We start from the raw sequence: 15285 nt of genomic DNA, 5'->3' as shown, positions 1-15285 counted from the left end.
TTTACTAACACATACACTTAAAAGGTAGCCAAAAGCAAACAATTTCCCCAGCACAGTCTAATTATCATCCACGGCTGAAAGGGAAATAATTTATATGTGTCATTTCATTAAAACCTAGCTATAAATAAAACAGTAGCTAGCATCGCTAACTAGTCCCCAGAGAAACAGACAGCCTATCATGGAGAGACAGGTGTGTTATACACTGTTGTAGAATGTCATTAGTGGCTGACAGATAATGGGCCAGGTACGGCTCAGTGTTCCACTGTTGCGCTATGTTTGAAATGTGAGAGGCTGAAAATAACACTTATCTGAAAAAGCCTTTGATAGTGAAAGGATTTTTTCCCCTCTCACTTTCTCCAACTCAACTGCCTTCATTGCTCATTTAATATTCCTGCAGAATGATGTGAAATCAGCCGAGCCGATGATTAATATTTATGCGTAGTTTTTCTTCCACAAGTTTGAAATCGTTACTGTAATTGAGCGAGACAGGGATTGGTCGGGAAGTGGAGCACGTTCTGCTGCATGGTGGAGGATTCAGGTGAGCTGCCGCTGTCGAATGGAGATACACCTTCAGCGTCTGACAAACTTGTGCTGGACAGGAAGGAGGAAATATTCAGAGTATTCTGTGGCTAATTGTTTGAATCAGCTCTGTCAACACTTAACACTTGTAGCTTGAACCTCGGTGTCTCTTAAATCCCAGTTGGGGAATTGCTTTGCTTTCTTAACCACTTGCAAAAGAAATGAAACCACGCAAGCAAGTCACGTCTTCGCTCTTACTCTGAATACCCTCCTCTTCCTCTTCTCCCTCCTTTGTGTTCTTCTTGATTATCCGTCTCTAACTCTCAACGATAACAAGCTCGGCAGACCGCAAAGTTTAACCGCCGAGAAATAACAACTGTTGTATCTCAGGGAAACAAGGCACTGGAACTGCCAGACAACAAGGATAAATAAGTCCTGGGGAGGAAGTCAACACTGCCACGAGAGCTGAACAAACAACTCTAATCAAGCTGTAAATTTTCACCTGAACAGGCGCACTGATTGTGTTTGAAAGCGAGGCCTCTGTTTAGGAAGAATAGATACTGTAAGGCATTCATCAAGGACGTCAAAGCAATCATCATGACGTTATTTTAGAGTTAACTCACAGTGTAGTTGGCACAGAGTGGGTTGAAGGCGTTGGTCCCACACACAAACAGGCCTCCCTCTCTGCTGAGCAGCACCTTCATGAAGTTACGGCATTCGTCCTGCAGGAAAAGGGAGGAATAAAGGGAGGGAGAGCTTAATATGCAGGAGGGGTGAAAGTGAAGAGAAGAAAGGCAAAATGATGGAGCGAATACAGGAAGAACTGGGTTTATTTTTCAGACACTGATTATCCAAACCGCTCTGTGAAATGAAGCTTTTCAGTTGCCTGATGTGTGGAATTATCACACCATTAATGCTGTCAATCATATTGATACAGTCTGAACATAGCCCGCAGAGACTTTAACTGTCTACCCTCTTCACACATGCAAACACACACACACACACACGCACACACGCACACACACACACGTACAGCCGCTGTTGATTGACAGCCGGTAATCCAAACCAGCCTCGGGATTTTAAAACAAGCCAACAGATTTAAGGCTAATTTCTCCACCGTGAGGCGTCAAACTACATGAAGCCTGCTTAATGACTAAATAAACCCAAGTCACAGTTTAATTCTTCCGTGATTATTCTTTGAAATGAGAAGTCGTGTAAGCACCACATGACTTAATAGCCGCTTTAGCCCCACAGTGCCAAAAAGTAATAAATGTTGGTGTAGTGAAACTGAGAAAAATGACTTTCAAGTTAATCTGCTGCCCCGACAAAAGTATATAGTGTGTCAGTGTGTTTATAGAAGGAATGACAAAACACATGTAGCCTCTGAAGAAACACTTCACCCTGCTGTAGCACTGCTTTACATTGGTTCTACTCCTACTAGCTATCCATTTCAACTGTTGATCCAGATATCTCTAAATGTACTGTATGTGGACTCATAGGCAACAATACAACAAGCATTCTGGTTTCTGTTTGTAGTCCAAGTAGTATTGACCAATCACATTCTAGCAGGCTTTGGTTGCCTCCAGGTAAACAGTCCATGTGGAGAGGAAAAGAAGCGTAACACATCAGCCGAAATGCAATCTCAGAACCCATCTGCGGCAAGCTTTTTATCTTATTTATCTGCATCATATGCAGAATATGTTTAGAGATTAGCTGAGATGTTGTCTGGACCTGTCTCAAGTTACCAATCAAACTGTAAACAATAAGCAGGGCATGAAAGTCTTGGCTTGGATAACTGGTGGCTACATCTGGGGCACATTTAATCTGAAAACGGTGTGCACTGTTTTGCTACAGTTTCTAGGCTGAACAAGATGTCTCCTTGAAATGGTGTGAAATGGTGTGCAACTGGCTTTGAAGTACATTTAATCTCATATGGTGGTCAGAGGTGTTACCCTATCCACAGCGATTTATATATAAACCAAATTCTGGTAGATCTTTACATAGTTATTGCTTTATTTCACACTTCCTTTCACAATGTAAATCTATGTTTCCAATGCCAAAAAAGCCATTTGAATTGAACTGAATTTAAACCTGCTGTATTAAAAAGCAGTGTGCCTGCGTAATACACAGGGTGTCGAACACACCATTGTTTCTGTTTAAATAAATGTTTTTGCTACCTTTTGTCAGGGCTGAATGGAGCCTAGTTTACTCATTCTCAGTTGCAATGTGAGTATGTGTACACATGTGATTGAGCTATAGATGCAATGTTAGTAAGAGAGTTATTGAAAAATGAATACAATTAAAAAAAGAAAGATAGGAAAAATGTCAACAATTCATACATAAAAACTGTGACCATTAATTTCAAGAGTTGTTTTTTTCCTCTCAGGTTGTTTGATTTGTAGGACAGTAGAGCATAAAGAAGCTATTCAGTATCTCACAAGAATAAGAAAAAACATTCAAAAAAGTTATGAAAACATACGTACAGTATGGGTAACAGAGGTTTTTTGTTCTTGCTGTCATCATCTGTGACAACTCAGATTTATTTTCGGACTACACGGGAGGTCCTGATCCCCATGCTGGGGAGCACTGTCTCGAAGGGCTTTAAGACCATAAAGTAACATGATAATGAACAAACAAAGAATCAATCAACAGTGAATCTGCGTGTGCACGACCCTTGACTCTAAAAGCAAAAAGTACCGACAGCAGTTTGCCTTTGCAGAGCCGAGTTCACAGCCCGTGTGTGTGACGAGTGAGTGGCGATGTACAGTAGATCACTGGTGGACAGAAGCCAGCAACCCCCTCCCCAAACTACTAGTGTCCCAGCCAGGATGGCACCAGCTCTTACACACACACACTCACACACACACACACCAGATGGGGTCTACTTCAAGACCACCACCCGCACTGATCTCATCGGAAAGAGAAGTAGGGCTGGAGCAGGAGTGGTGGTGGTGATAGCGGGTATGTGAAATGACAATCTGTGCGTGTATGTGTGTGAGTGCGTGTGTGTATGAGTGAGTGTGTGCAGACGAGATCAGAGGGAAAGCAGTGATATGAGAGACGGGTGAGTGTTATTCCAGATGCTCCACCCCACGCCCTCCCACCCCTCCACCTTCCCTCTTCACTCCCTGCTGGGTTCTCCTTTTTCAACAGCGGGAAAAAAAACAGGAAAGGAGGAAGTGTTTTCGTGTGTGAGTGTAAAGATTGTGTGTGTTGGGGTGCCGGGGGTGTGTCAAGTGGCAGGTGTAAATTTCTAATGGCGCAGCACTGTGTGACAAATTGCGGAGCGACTGTGACAGTATATATGTGTGTGTGTGTGTGTGTTTGACACTCCCCCCACATACAGCATGTGTTCATGTCTGCTTGGTGCATATATCTCTGTGTGTGTGTGTTTGTCTATCTGTTGTATCACAGCACAGATGCATGCTCATGTGTGAGAATCATTTGCATGCTGTTTGTCGGTGGGGTTGCAGTCTGTCAGCTTGGTCAGAGCTGTAATCACAAAGCCAGATGAAGCACTCTTAATAACAACCCAGTCCAACTGCCAGCATCTCAGAGAGGGGAGTAAATACTTAGAAGAGCCAAACCACTGCACAAATGTGCACATTTGGCAGTGCTCACACACAGAAAACAGGATAAAAACAAGGGTTAGATCTTTCATAACATTTCAACAACAGGGTTTTGATTGCAATTTGCACTTAACAGACATCAACAAAATTCATCCCTTGCTGCATAGATGCTTTTCATTAACCCTTAATCATCAATTCCAGGAAGCAATTTGGCACTTTCAGGTATGGGTCTTTCTTTATTCAAAGCCCAATTCTGTCACCAGGATTAGGGTTTTACTGTGGTTTCCACATTAAAAATAAACCAATTACAAAGGATCAAGTACCGAATCACTGAATTAAACAATTATATATAAATCCAAATGCTGTCTGTCCTGGTGCTTCCTTCTTCCCCTCTTTGCCTCCTCCTCTTTCTGCTCCCTCGCTCCCTGGGCAGAATCCAGACAAAACGCCACCTGTGCTGGCTGGCAAGCCTTCCCGAGACCCAGACGACTGCAGCCCTCCTCCTCCTCCTCCTTCTCCTCCTCCTCCTCCTGCTCCTCTTACTGACAGTGGCAGAGCTGCCTGGGCTCTGAAAAATTAATCTGCAGCACAGATGAATTACACAGGAGCACGCACCTGAGTGCAAATATGGACGTAGTTGTGAATGGAGGAGAGATTTAAAGAAGAACGAGAAGGAGTGTGAAAAGATAGGGGAGAGACGGCTCACAAGTGTGCGTACAGGGTCTGCGAGCAAGTTTGCATATGCGAATCTGCTTTTGAATAAACTAGACGTTACGCAGGCAGCAGGTTTTTAATCAGCCTCTTGCTCATAAGGCAGATGTTTGCCAGGCTAGTTCAACTCTGCAGATGTTGACCGAGCAAGTGCATTCGTCTCTTGTTGGATTCTCGGAACAGGCACAGATATTTTCCATGGACACATAGAAACACGCATATCTAAAAGCATTCATAGACATATAAATGCAAGGGATAACACACACACACACAGTGAGAGGATCGGCAACAAGTTCCCTGTTGCTACAACACATCTGCTCAAAACAACCTGCAGCAGTCAGACACCATTAAAACTGAGGAGGCTCCACATTCTGCATCTGCTTTCTATCTATTGTCTGGAACTTGACCTTTAGTCGGAGACGATAAACAACCTTTTTCATGGTCTAAGCCTGGGTTCAATGTTTGTTCTAATGATGAGGCTTTATCCAAAAACCTAAACCAACGTGGGTTTTACCTCCGGCTACAATCAGCACTCCCATGTTTGCTCTAACCAAAATACGAAACAGGTGCATACATTGTAAAATCTTCTGCTCATTATCCAGCTTTAGGAGCAACCACAGCATGTTTCATACCCTCGTAAAATGTAATAAGTTATCATGAAGACCTGCTTTAGCAATGTTCTACAATAGGAGCCATCTAAGGTAGTACATCAGGGGGTCGTATTTAGCAAGCTGCTCCTCTAAATCTCCAAAGTTTCCATTACATGCCTGGCTGGTCCCCTGATGTTAGCGACCAGGGAGAAGAGAGCATTGCTCTGCCAAGAGCCGCCATTGAGCCAGAACTCTCCCACACACACTCACACACACGTACTGTATACACAATACACACTCGCAAAGATTTGGCGAGCCGTCTTCTTCACTCATTAACAACAGGCTTGTCATTCCCAGAAAAATCCCTGACGCACATTTTGACTAAAAACACAGTGACTCCCCAAGACAGGAAGAGAGAGAGTGTGTGTTTGTGTGCATGTGGGCGGAGGATAAATTAACAGCGGTACCAAATTAGCAGCAATGTGCTGTTCTGAGTGCTGCGGTCTTACTCAGCATGTCAAAGCTAATCCGCGTCCCTCTGCAACCCTTCGTCTCTGTTTGATGGTAATTCTGACTGAACACACCACAGGCCACAAACAAACATTAGACACCAGAGGGAGGGAGAGAGGGAGAGAGGGAGGGGGAGAGGGAGGGAAAGTGAGATAATAGAGATAGGAGGACAAAATAAAGAGAAGGGGGGAGAGAGAAGAGGGAGAGCGAGGGAAAGAGAGACAGAGGGGAAGAAAACAGAGAAAAGCAGGGAGTTTTTCCAGGCCAGTCAGCCATGTGGCAGCCTCAGCGGTGGAACCGACCTGCAGCAAGACCTACAGATCATGGGGTCAGCTTAGCTCCACTCCCTGGTGGAAACATACACACACGCACTCACACACACACGACTATTCAATCCTTGACCGCAACACTTAACCTGCCTCACCCCTGAACAGCTCGCTGTCTGACAACCTGCTGAGAAAATGGTGGCAATCTGTCACATTGTGATTAATTCAAGTGATAATGTATGCGTACCTGTTTAAAAAAGGCTTTTTGGGAGTATATGGAGAAAAGAAGGTTCAGCACCTTAATATCTGATGCAGGTGTTTTATAATAGAGTCAGCTATTTGCTAAACCTTCACCAGGACGAATGTTTTGACAAAAGCTTATATCAAATAATCTGTGCTTTGTGCACATGGGAAATGCAGTTCACAGCGAAAGATCCCTTGGTCTGAATACATAGTGTACCCAACAATTACAGCACAAAAACTGAGGAGAAATCACTACAGAAAAAATTCGTAAAGCTACTTTGAAAGCATAGCTTCACAAGATACCAATTACTTCACACTGGAAGAAGCTAAACCACAGCAAAGCAACCCTTAGGGAGACATCTAGTTTGGTTAAAGTTACTTGGAAAAACTATTTTGTTAAAAATCAATGTAAAGATCAAATTAACAATCAGTGGGCCTATATGGGACAGGCCTTTAATTCCTTTATACACAAAACGTTTGCTGTTTAAACCAGTATGAATATTTCTTGTTTGAAACGGCTACAGATAACATGACAATTATGAATCATAAATTTGATCTAGTACCAACAGACAGCGCATCAGAGAGAGAGAGTTACGGCACTCTGCAAACCGACACGGCACCACTTTATCCTGTTAAAATAATACTCACAATCTGGAATACTTTTTTTATTTTTTTTTTATTAAAAAAACCCTTTTGATTCTTTTGATCCAAGGACCCTTTTGGACAAAAGGAATTTGAATAACTGCTTGGCAACCAGACCAGGTATCTAATTGAGACAGGTGTTTATTTGTCAAAATGTGTAGCCACACATTTTTACACGTTTAATTGGGACTAGGCTTTTTAGATTTTTACAGTAATGGAGTTTCTTGCAATAAGTGCCCACTGGTTTACTAGTCATACTACACAAAAAACATGGAAAATGCAAGAACTGTCTGGTTTGGTTTGTATGCAATGTCCATCAGTCAGACACGTGCCTTCCAGAAACTAGCATCTACTGTAGATGGGGGTATGCTCCAGGCAGGATTACTCAATTAGCTGGGTAACTTAAATAGCATGCAACAACTTCTCTGAACATTTGGTGATAGATAGCAATAATCAATACTTCTGACCACCTTATATATTCAAGTTTAGTTTTACAAATTCTGCTTGATGGATGCATTGCCTGGGCGCCTTCACAGCAGTCAGGATGAAAGAAAAGGGGCGGGGCTGGCCAAAGGGGCTTCAATTACAGCAGAGAGGCAATGGTTAAAATAAAAATCATTTTATGACTCAAAATTGTTTGTAGTTTCAGTAGTTACCTATGCAAAAATAGTATTAAAGTAATTTAAATATATAAATCACTGTACAGATATCAACATAGTTATACTACCAGCAAGCTACTGTAGTTAAACTTCTATCCATCCATCCATCTATCCATCCATTTTCATCCATCTCCTTGGGACACAGTAATAAGCCTTCTACAGTTCCACAAAGCACATGTAGACTGGATGGGTAAACTCCCATGACCCCTCCATCAGCCTTGCAAGGGTTAAGAGCTGGTCCACTATTCCACAGTGAGGACGGAATCCGCATCGCTCCTCCTGAATCTGAGGTTCAACAATCAGTCAGAGCCTCCTTTCCAGCAACCTGGAGTAAACTTTACCAGGGAGGCTGAGCAGTGTGATACCTTGATAGTTGGAGCACACTATCTGGTCCCCTTTTTTGAAAATGGGGACCACCATCCCTGTCTGCACCGTACCGGACCTCCCCAAGATACTGAAAAGTGTTTTCAGTGTTGAACTACTAGTTTAATTACATGTACAAGTGTGACAAGTAATTTAAGAGAAAGAAATACTGCACAAACATCTGGAAAACAACATATGCTGCGATAAAGTTCTAGTAATGGAAAACTTGGCTTCACCATTACATTGTTGTCTGCAGAGATTTATTCTCTCCATATTTGTTGTTTTTGGTGTTCTTGCACCTCAGCATTGTGCTGTGAGTTTGGCGATTATCTCAAAAGTACACATTTTTGAGGGGATATAAAAATGGGCTGCCGTAACACAAAAGAAGCAGCCTGCTAAAGAACAGTAGCAAAGACTTAAATGTAAAATAATATATAAACAATATATAAAATCAGCACAAACACATCGTACAATGTCTAGAATCTAAAGGCAAGGAAAGAAGATGCTCTTTTACATTTCAAGCGTTGGCGAGATTGAAAAAAAGGGCCACAACTAGGAGGAGTGAACGTGACTCCACGTGTGGTATTTCAAATTGATTAATTTGGGAGCCCAAAAAAAAAGCCTGTGAAACAGAATCTTCTGGCTGTCCAACCCAGAAAAGGCATTTGGGTTGGGCGATTGAAAACCCTGAGCTCCTCCGAGAGCACGATCAACGCAATATTGATCAAACAATCTCGCTAAGTGCTGCTTATAACGATGCCCAACCGCTCTTTAAAAGCGCTCTATATGGAATTGCCTTTGCGTGCATGCACATGCCACACTGCCACGGCCCGATGTGTTGGCACAGTGCCACCTCTGGGGAACGTCTCACCCTCTATCTCTTGCTTTCTTTCGATTTCATAAGAAGAAAAAGGGTGAACGAAGGGGAGGGAATGACAGGGAACAACATGAAAAGGGCAAATACAGGGGAGATAAAGAGACAGGCGAAGAAAAGGACAAAAGAAAAATATGACGGGAATATGCAGAGTGAGTGACAGCGGGTCCGGCTGTTGCGTTCATCAACAATCGTTTGGTCAACACGGGAGAAGAAAAAAGGCAAAAAGAATTAGGATATTGAATTTTCAGCCTAATTAGGGAGAATACTATGTCCTTTGTGATCAACCAAGCAGAAACATTTAATTACAAAACCAATTACGAGGTGGTGAATGCATCACATCTGACACAACCGTCCCCGAGCAGAACAGGACATTTTCAGGAGGAGAAGTGGAGGAGAGATAGAGGAGGGAGGGGACAGAGGGCGAAGAAGGCACGCTGAAGATGACTGCTTGACAGATATGGTTTTCTTTTTTAATTGTGTCCATGTATGTGTAGGCAAGAAAAACAAAGGGAGAGCCGATACAAAAACCTACTTGAAAAAATCATGAATATGTATGGACATAACGTGTATACATATAATGTACATGAGGGTTGTGTGTATGCATGCATTAGAGTCAGAAAAAGATTGTTCTTTGGTTAAATATTCAGTCAGCTCGACCTCCAACATAATGAGCAAAACAGCAACAGGAGGTCACAAAAACAACACCTGTAGCAATCTAATGCATTTTAATACAAAAGCCCTGCAGTAAACACAGTGGCGAGACAATACATCGCTGTAATATTGATACTGAGGAATAAATTTGTGTCATTTAGTCTCATAACATCAGAATATATCTGAAATTATGTCATTTTCAGGTCTTGTAAGCTGCATCACAGCCTTATGCCAATTTTCTGAACTTATTTCAGTGTTTTTTTTAACTTATGATGCAATTCTTTGTTGAAAGAAGGTGAAACAATAATCAAATATGAAGACAGGAATGCTCTGCACACTTGCGTCCAACTCAAGCATATCATGATAAAGCCAAGAGTCATCAAGCTACATTTCTGGCAAAATTAAACCCAGATATTATAATGACATCAAACAGAGCACATCTGTGTTTTGACATGCAAGTTCACATAAATTTGTATTTCCAAATAGTCGTTTCCAAGGTGTTATTGCTCAATAAAAGTAACAGTGCCTTATTCCACTAGTTTGGTCATCTTGTTTGAATTACAACTTTTTTTGAAAGGCTTTCCTTGAAGCTACAGTTCGTAACTTTTATAAAAATAACTTTTTATATTTGCTGAACCTGTGACTTTATTCACACAGCATGAAATGAGACAGATGATCTCCGGAAAAAAAGACTCATACTCCTCTGCAAGCTCTATTTAGTAGCATTTCTAATGGCATTACTGCATATATACAGAAACAACCAATCAGGGCCAAGGAGTCTCTAAAGCAGCTGTCAGTCATGTCAATCACTGCTCGTGAACTGCAGTCAAACTGTCAAACGAAGTAGCACTGATTAAATATGAATCAAGATTCTGTTACTGCATTGCCTATTTCTCACCTCAAATATTTTCAGAAATATATTTTAGTGTACTGCTCATCTGTAAAATTAGAGAGTTAGTGACCCAGCCCTTCCATTGTATACACTTCTGTATACAACGTCCTCATTTTACAGCTAAACAGTACACTAAAATATGTTTCTGTAAACATTAGAGGCAAGAAATAAGCAATGCAGTAACAGAATTCTGATTCATATTTGATCAGCACTGCCTAGTTTGACAGTCTGACTGCAGTTCATGGAGCAATTGACATGATTGACAGCTGCATCAAAGACTCCTCAGCTCTGATTGGTTGTTGCTGACTACACCGCAGTATGATTCTAGCGAATGCCATTAGAGGCTGTTGAAAGGGGGGCTTGATTTTCAGAGTATAGTGAGAGTTCAGCAGATATGACATCAAGTTATTTTCATAAAGGTTACCAATATCAATGTCAGTTTCTTATGGAATTTTTTTTTCTCGACAAACCATTGCAAAGTAACACAACATAACATGAAATGGAAGAAAATTTGCTCTAGTGAAAAGTGGAACTATATAGAATTATAATTACACTCCACCTGTCATATTAGCTTTATTTATTTATTTGTTGTTTTTTTACTAGTACTATAAACTTTTTTAATTACTGATTTGATCCTACTAACTTTTATATATCTTTTCTTTTATCCACTTTGGTCTGTGTAACTCTAGTCTCTATATACAGACTCCACATTCAGTGAATGTAGAGTCTGTAGGCAAACCCCGGAGATCTTGCCTCCAGAGGAAGAGCGGAAGAGCCCTGGTTTTTCGGTTGTAGGCTGTTTGTAGTCCGCGTGATATTGACCAATCACGTTTGAGCCGGCTGCAGTTGTTGCCAGGTTAAACGGTCCGTGCGGTGAACTAACGAGGCGGAACATAATTGCCGTTACTGCAAACTCTGAATCCATCGCAGTGGATCAGCATATTTACTTTTATATATGAACGGAAGTTGGCCGGAAGTCAGACGCCAAATACAGCCGATGGGTTCCGAGAATGGTGTAACTCTAACTTTTGTTTTTTCTTTCTTTATTTATTTTTTTTTACTTTGCTTTGTTTCTCTTTGTAAGACCATATTATCATGTCATGTTGTGATCTGTGTTTTTATTTGCCTGTAATTAAAAAACAAACAAAGTTACCAACTGTAAGTCTTTATAATTTTTTAATTGACTTCAAGGTATTTCTTTTAATATATCATAATATTTGAGTTTCATAGTATCACCCAGCAATAATTCAAATATGACTATTTTATCTATAAATACTTTCTTAATTGTATTTCCATAAAAGATACTGTACCTTTGTATATCGCTATCGTGATTTTGACAACTAGTATTGGAGATATGGTGCAATTTTTGTTTTTATTAGTGGGTGCCCATTCTTTTGTATTGTGCGTGAGCATGAGGACGCTCCTGCATGTGACAACACACACATCCCTGCCAATGGTTTTACACTATTCATCTGATCAACAGGTGGCTTATGGTGGTAATGTGCCAAGAGAGGTAGCCATACACCAGCAACATGCAGGGAAAAAGCAATCTCTGAATCCATCAGCTATTGGTCTGACAGTGATAAAGCTTCTGGGGGCGGCAAACAATATTTCGGGAGATATGATATAGCCAGCTGATATCCGGGCTGACACTTCCTCTTCCATGCATCAGTCATTTCGGTTAATTTCTATAAACAGATATGGTAAATGGTAAATGGACCTGCATTTGTATAGCGCCTTTCTAGTCATCCGACCACTCAAAGCGCTTTTGACACTACGAGTCACATTCACCCATTCACACACACTTTCATACACTGGTGGCCGAGGCTACCATACAAGGTGCCACCTGCTACTCAGTTTTTAACACCCATGGAAGCATCATCAGGAACAGTTTGGGGTTCAGTATCTTGCTCAAGGATACTTTGACATGCAGACCCGAGGAGCCGGTGAACCGCTGATTATCCGATTGGCGACGACCCGCTCTACCTCTGAGCCACAGTCTGAATGCAGGTAAATTAAAAATCCAATATTAAGCGAACTTGTTATCAGACGATAGTTGTTGGATTCCAAAAAGGCATTTCAGCCTCTTTTGCTTTCTGCAAGGACTGTTTACCTGCCACTCGAACTTAATTGGACAATACTACTGGGACTACAAACGGAAACCAAAACAAAACATTTCTGATCCCAAAATCTTGTTACTTTGCCTACAGATTCTGCATACATATGCAGATATCTGTTTACAGAGATTAGGGAAGAAGAAGCCAGAAAGCTAGCAAACATGAATGTAAACAATGCAGGTTTCACATTTATAAAAGAACTTTATGAATATAAATGCTTTGCAACAAAAGCAGTGATAAACATAATGCACTTTGGTGAGAAACACTGAATTTGAAAACACAAAAACTCCGCGGGGTCCCCTTTTAAATGTGGCATCTTTTGTTGACACTGTTTCAGACAGGTGCTGAAAAACATTACTGTACTGTCATTTGTGAGAATGTTGTTTGTGCTGTTGTTGTACAGGATTACATTATATTGCAGAATATGTGCACTTCCAACTTTTTAATACTTTTTCAGTGGCTGTTATTTGGAATGAAAATAATTGCATTTTAACTATAGAGTCCTGAAAATAATAATGTATCAGCATTTAAATAATATTGAACCAGCTTTTAGAAAATCCATATTAGTTGTACCCTAGTGAGCAACTGTGTGTGTGTGACTGAATGTGTGCATGCATATGTGCATACAAGCACAACCATTCATATGCGCCTGAGCCCAGAGAGCTGACTGAGAGGACCTGGCAGTGTTCTTATCTTCCTCACATTGCCGTGTGACTCACAGTCTTACCAGGCAGCACAGTCATTAGGGGCAAGAAGACCTTTCATATCTCAGTCAGCCCCACAGCTCTCCTCAGGGCCGGCCAACAAGGACCCCCCCCTCCCCTCCTCCCTTCCTCTCCTTCTTTATCTACTTGTCTCTTCTCTCTCACCTCTCTGTCTCCCTTCTCCTCCTCCCCTCTCCTCCTCTCAGCTGAGCTTTTTGTCTCTGTCCCTCTATTCTCCATTGTGTTCCTGTCTGGCACTGTCTCACACAGATTTAATGTCAGGTGTTCTCTCACTGTGTTAAATAAGTCATTTTTTTCTCTGCCTGGAGGGGACAGAGCCCATGTTTCCCCCGCCAACCGTCACCACTACACTCACCCACACACATGCACTGAATGCAGGCTGTTTATGTGTGGCAGCTAGGGATGTGTGTTGGAGATATAAGAGGTATTCAGGCGTGGGCTGCTGGTGGCTGCTGGGACGTTTCACCCCATCACTTCCTCATCGCATCACTTTCCCAACGCCCACCTGCTTTTTCTGAGGGCAAAAACCACGTTCCTAACTCATGACGCTGGAACAAGTGGTGTATAGGTAGGAGTGGCTCTGTGCTTCTGATTGATGTGTATGTGTTAGATGAGCAGGGACAATGAGATAATATGCGGTCAGAGCCCTTCTCTTCTTGAGGCTGAGCCAGCAGGCATGACGAGCAGATGACTGGCACAATGAAACCAAAAGCTCCAGTAAGAAAGGTGAGACACTGTGCCATAACAACATGTGTAAGAAGGAGTGATAGCGTAAGACAGAAGCTCAGACCAACCGGACATGTTTCACTAACAAACTGTCATCCAGTATTTTATCTGTAATTCTACTTTACATGGTTTTGCTTTGGGGGTTTACTAAAAATATTCAAGTTTCAAAAAGAAGCTGATTGATTTAAACTATTCTGAGAAACACCTCAGAAAACGCCTCCAGTAAAAGACAGTAAAAATGCAAATGAAATGCTGAAGTTACTTAAAAATCAATAAATGAAGAGTTTTTTTTTGCTACAAATGGGATTTTAAAGTGTGTTTTTCAGACAGATTTTTTTTACTATTAATTATGTGATCTGATTTTGGCACATTTTTAACCATTTCACACTGATGAAATCTTATTTTTATGATAATTAATTTTAAAAATGTTGCAAAGTAAAAACTACTGCTCTGCCATTTTAATCTAAAGTGATGTTTTATCATTATTTATGATGAGGCTCTCTACTGGGACAGTTAAACCCCAAATAAAAACACATATTTTTCCTTTGAACTGTTGTGCTATTTATCAATCCAAATCCTTTTGGTGTGAGCAAGCGGCAACCCCCAAAGCTGATATATGAAGCCAGTGTGACAGTGCCAAAAACTACGGTCCTTTGACCACTTGAAAGATCGTTTGGATATTTAAGGGCGGACCCACTTTAGTGACAGGCTGTCTGTGAGGAGTCACAGCAGTCTATTAGTCAGATCTACCCCTTGCTCCTCCAGCTTCTTGTTTAAATATGGTCACTTCTGGCTCCAAAAACCAAGATGGCAACTGCTGTCATGCAAAATTGAGGCTTCAAAACGGCAGTCCCCAATGGGTGACATCACTGTAGCTTCATCTATCATTTCATATAGTCTATAGGTGTGAGTTGGACAGTGTTGTTGTTGTCAGCCATAGAGATGTCTGCCTTTTCATGAATATAATGGAACTAGATGTGAAGCACCAAAAAAATAATTTTGAAAAAATCAACAGCAATATTTCTCTTCAGAAATCATGACCCAATTACTCAAGATAATCCACAGACCTTGTTGTGAGCTGTTTCATTTTCTTTCTACCAAACTACTCCCATCAACCATATCACCAGACAGAAGAAAGTGTGCAGAAAACAGAGCTAAAAGGAGGGGGATTATCGGTCTTACATACGCCAGGAGGCCAGAAACACAACTCCAAATCAGTGCTTAT

The 15285-nt window shown here is 41.4% G+C and overlaps 1 protein-coding gene across 1 annotated transcript in view; it reads right to left on the bottom strand.

The window, feature by feature from the left end:
- The window catches only part of sema6bb (sema domain, transmembrane domain (TM), and cytoplasmic domain, (semaphorin) 6Bb), a 167559-nt gene that overhangs the window by 71175 nt on the left and 81099 nt on the right, over positions 1 to 15285 (bottom strand). The window contains exon 6 of the mRNA XM_050055454.1: positions 1143 to 1241. Coding sequence (XP_049911411.1) covers positions 1143 to 1241 — 99 coding nt within the window. The remainder of the gene's footprint in view (positions 1 to 1142; positions 1242 to 15285) is intronic.

The sequence above is a fragment of the Epinephelus moara genome, chromosome 10, assembly GCF_006386435.1.
Source record: "Epinephelus moara isolate mb chromosome 10, YSFRI_EMoa_1.0, whole genome shotgun sequence".
Lineage (NCBI taxonomy): Eukaryota > Metazoa > Chordata > Actinopteri > Perciformes > Serranidae > Epinephelus > Epinephelus moara.
Note: the sequence above shows the minus strand (reverse complement) of the source record. Positions and strands in the feature narration are given on the sequence as shown.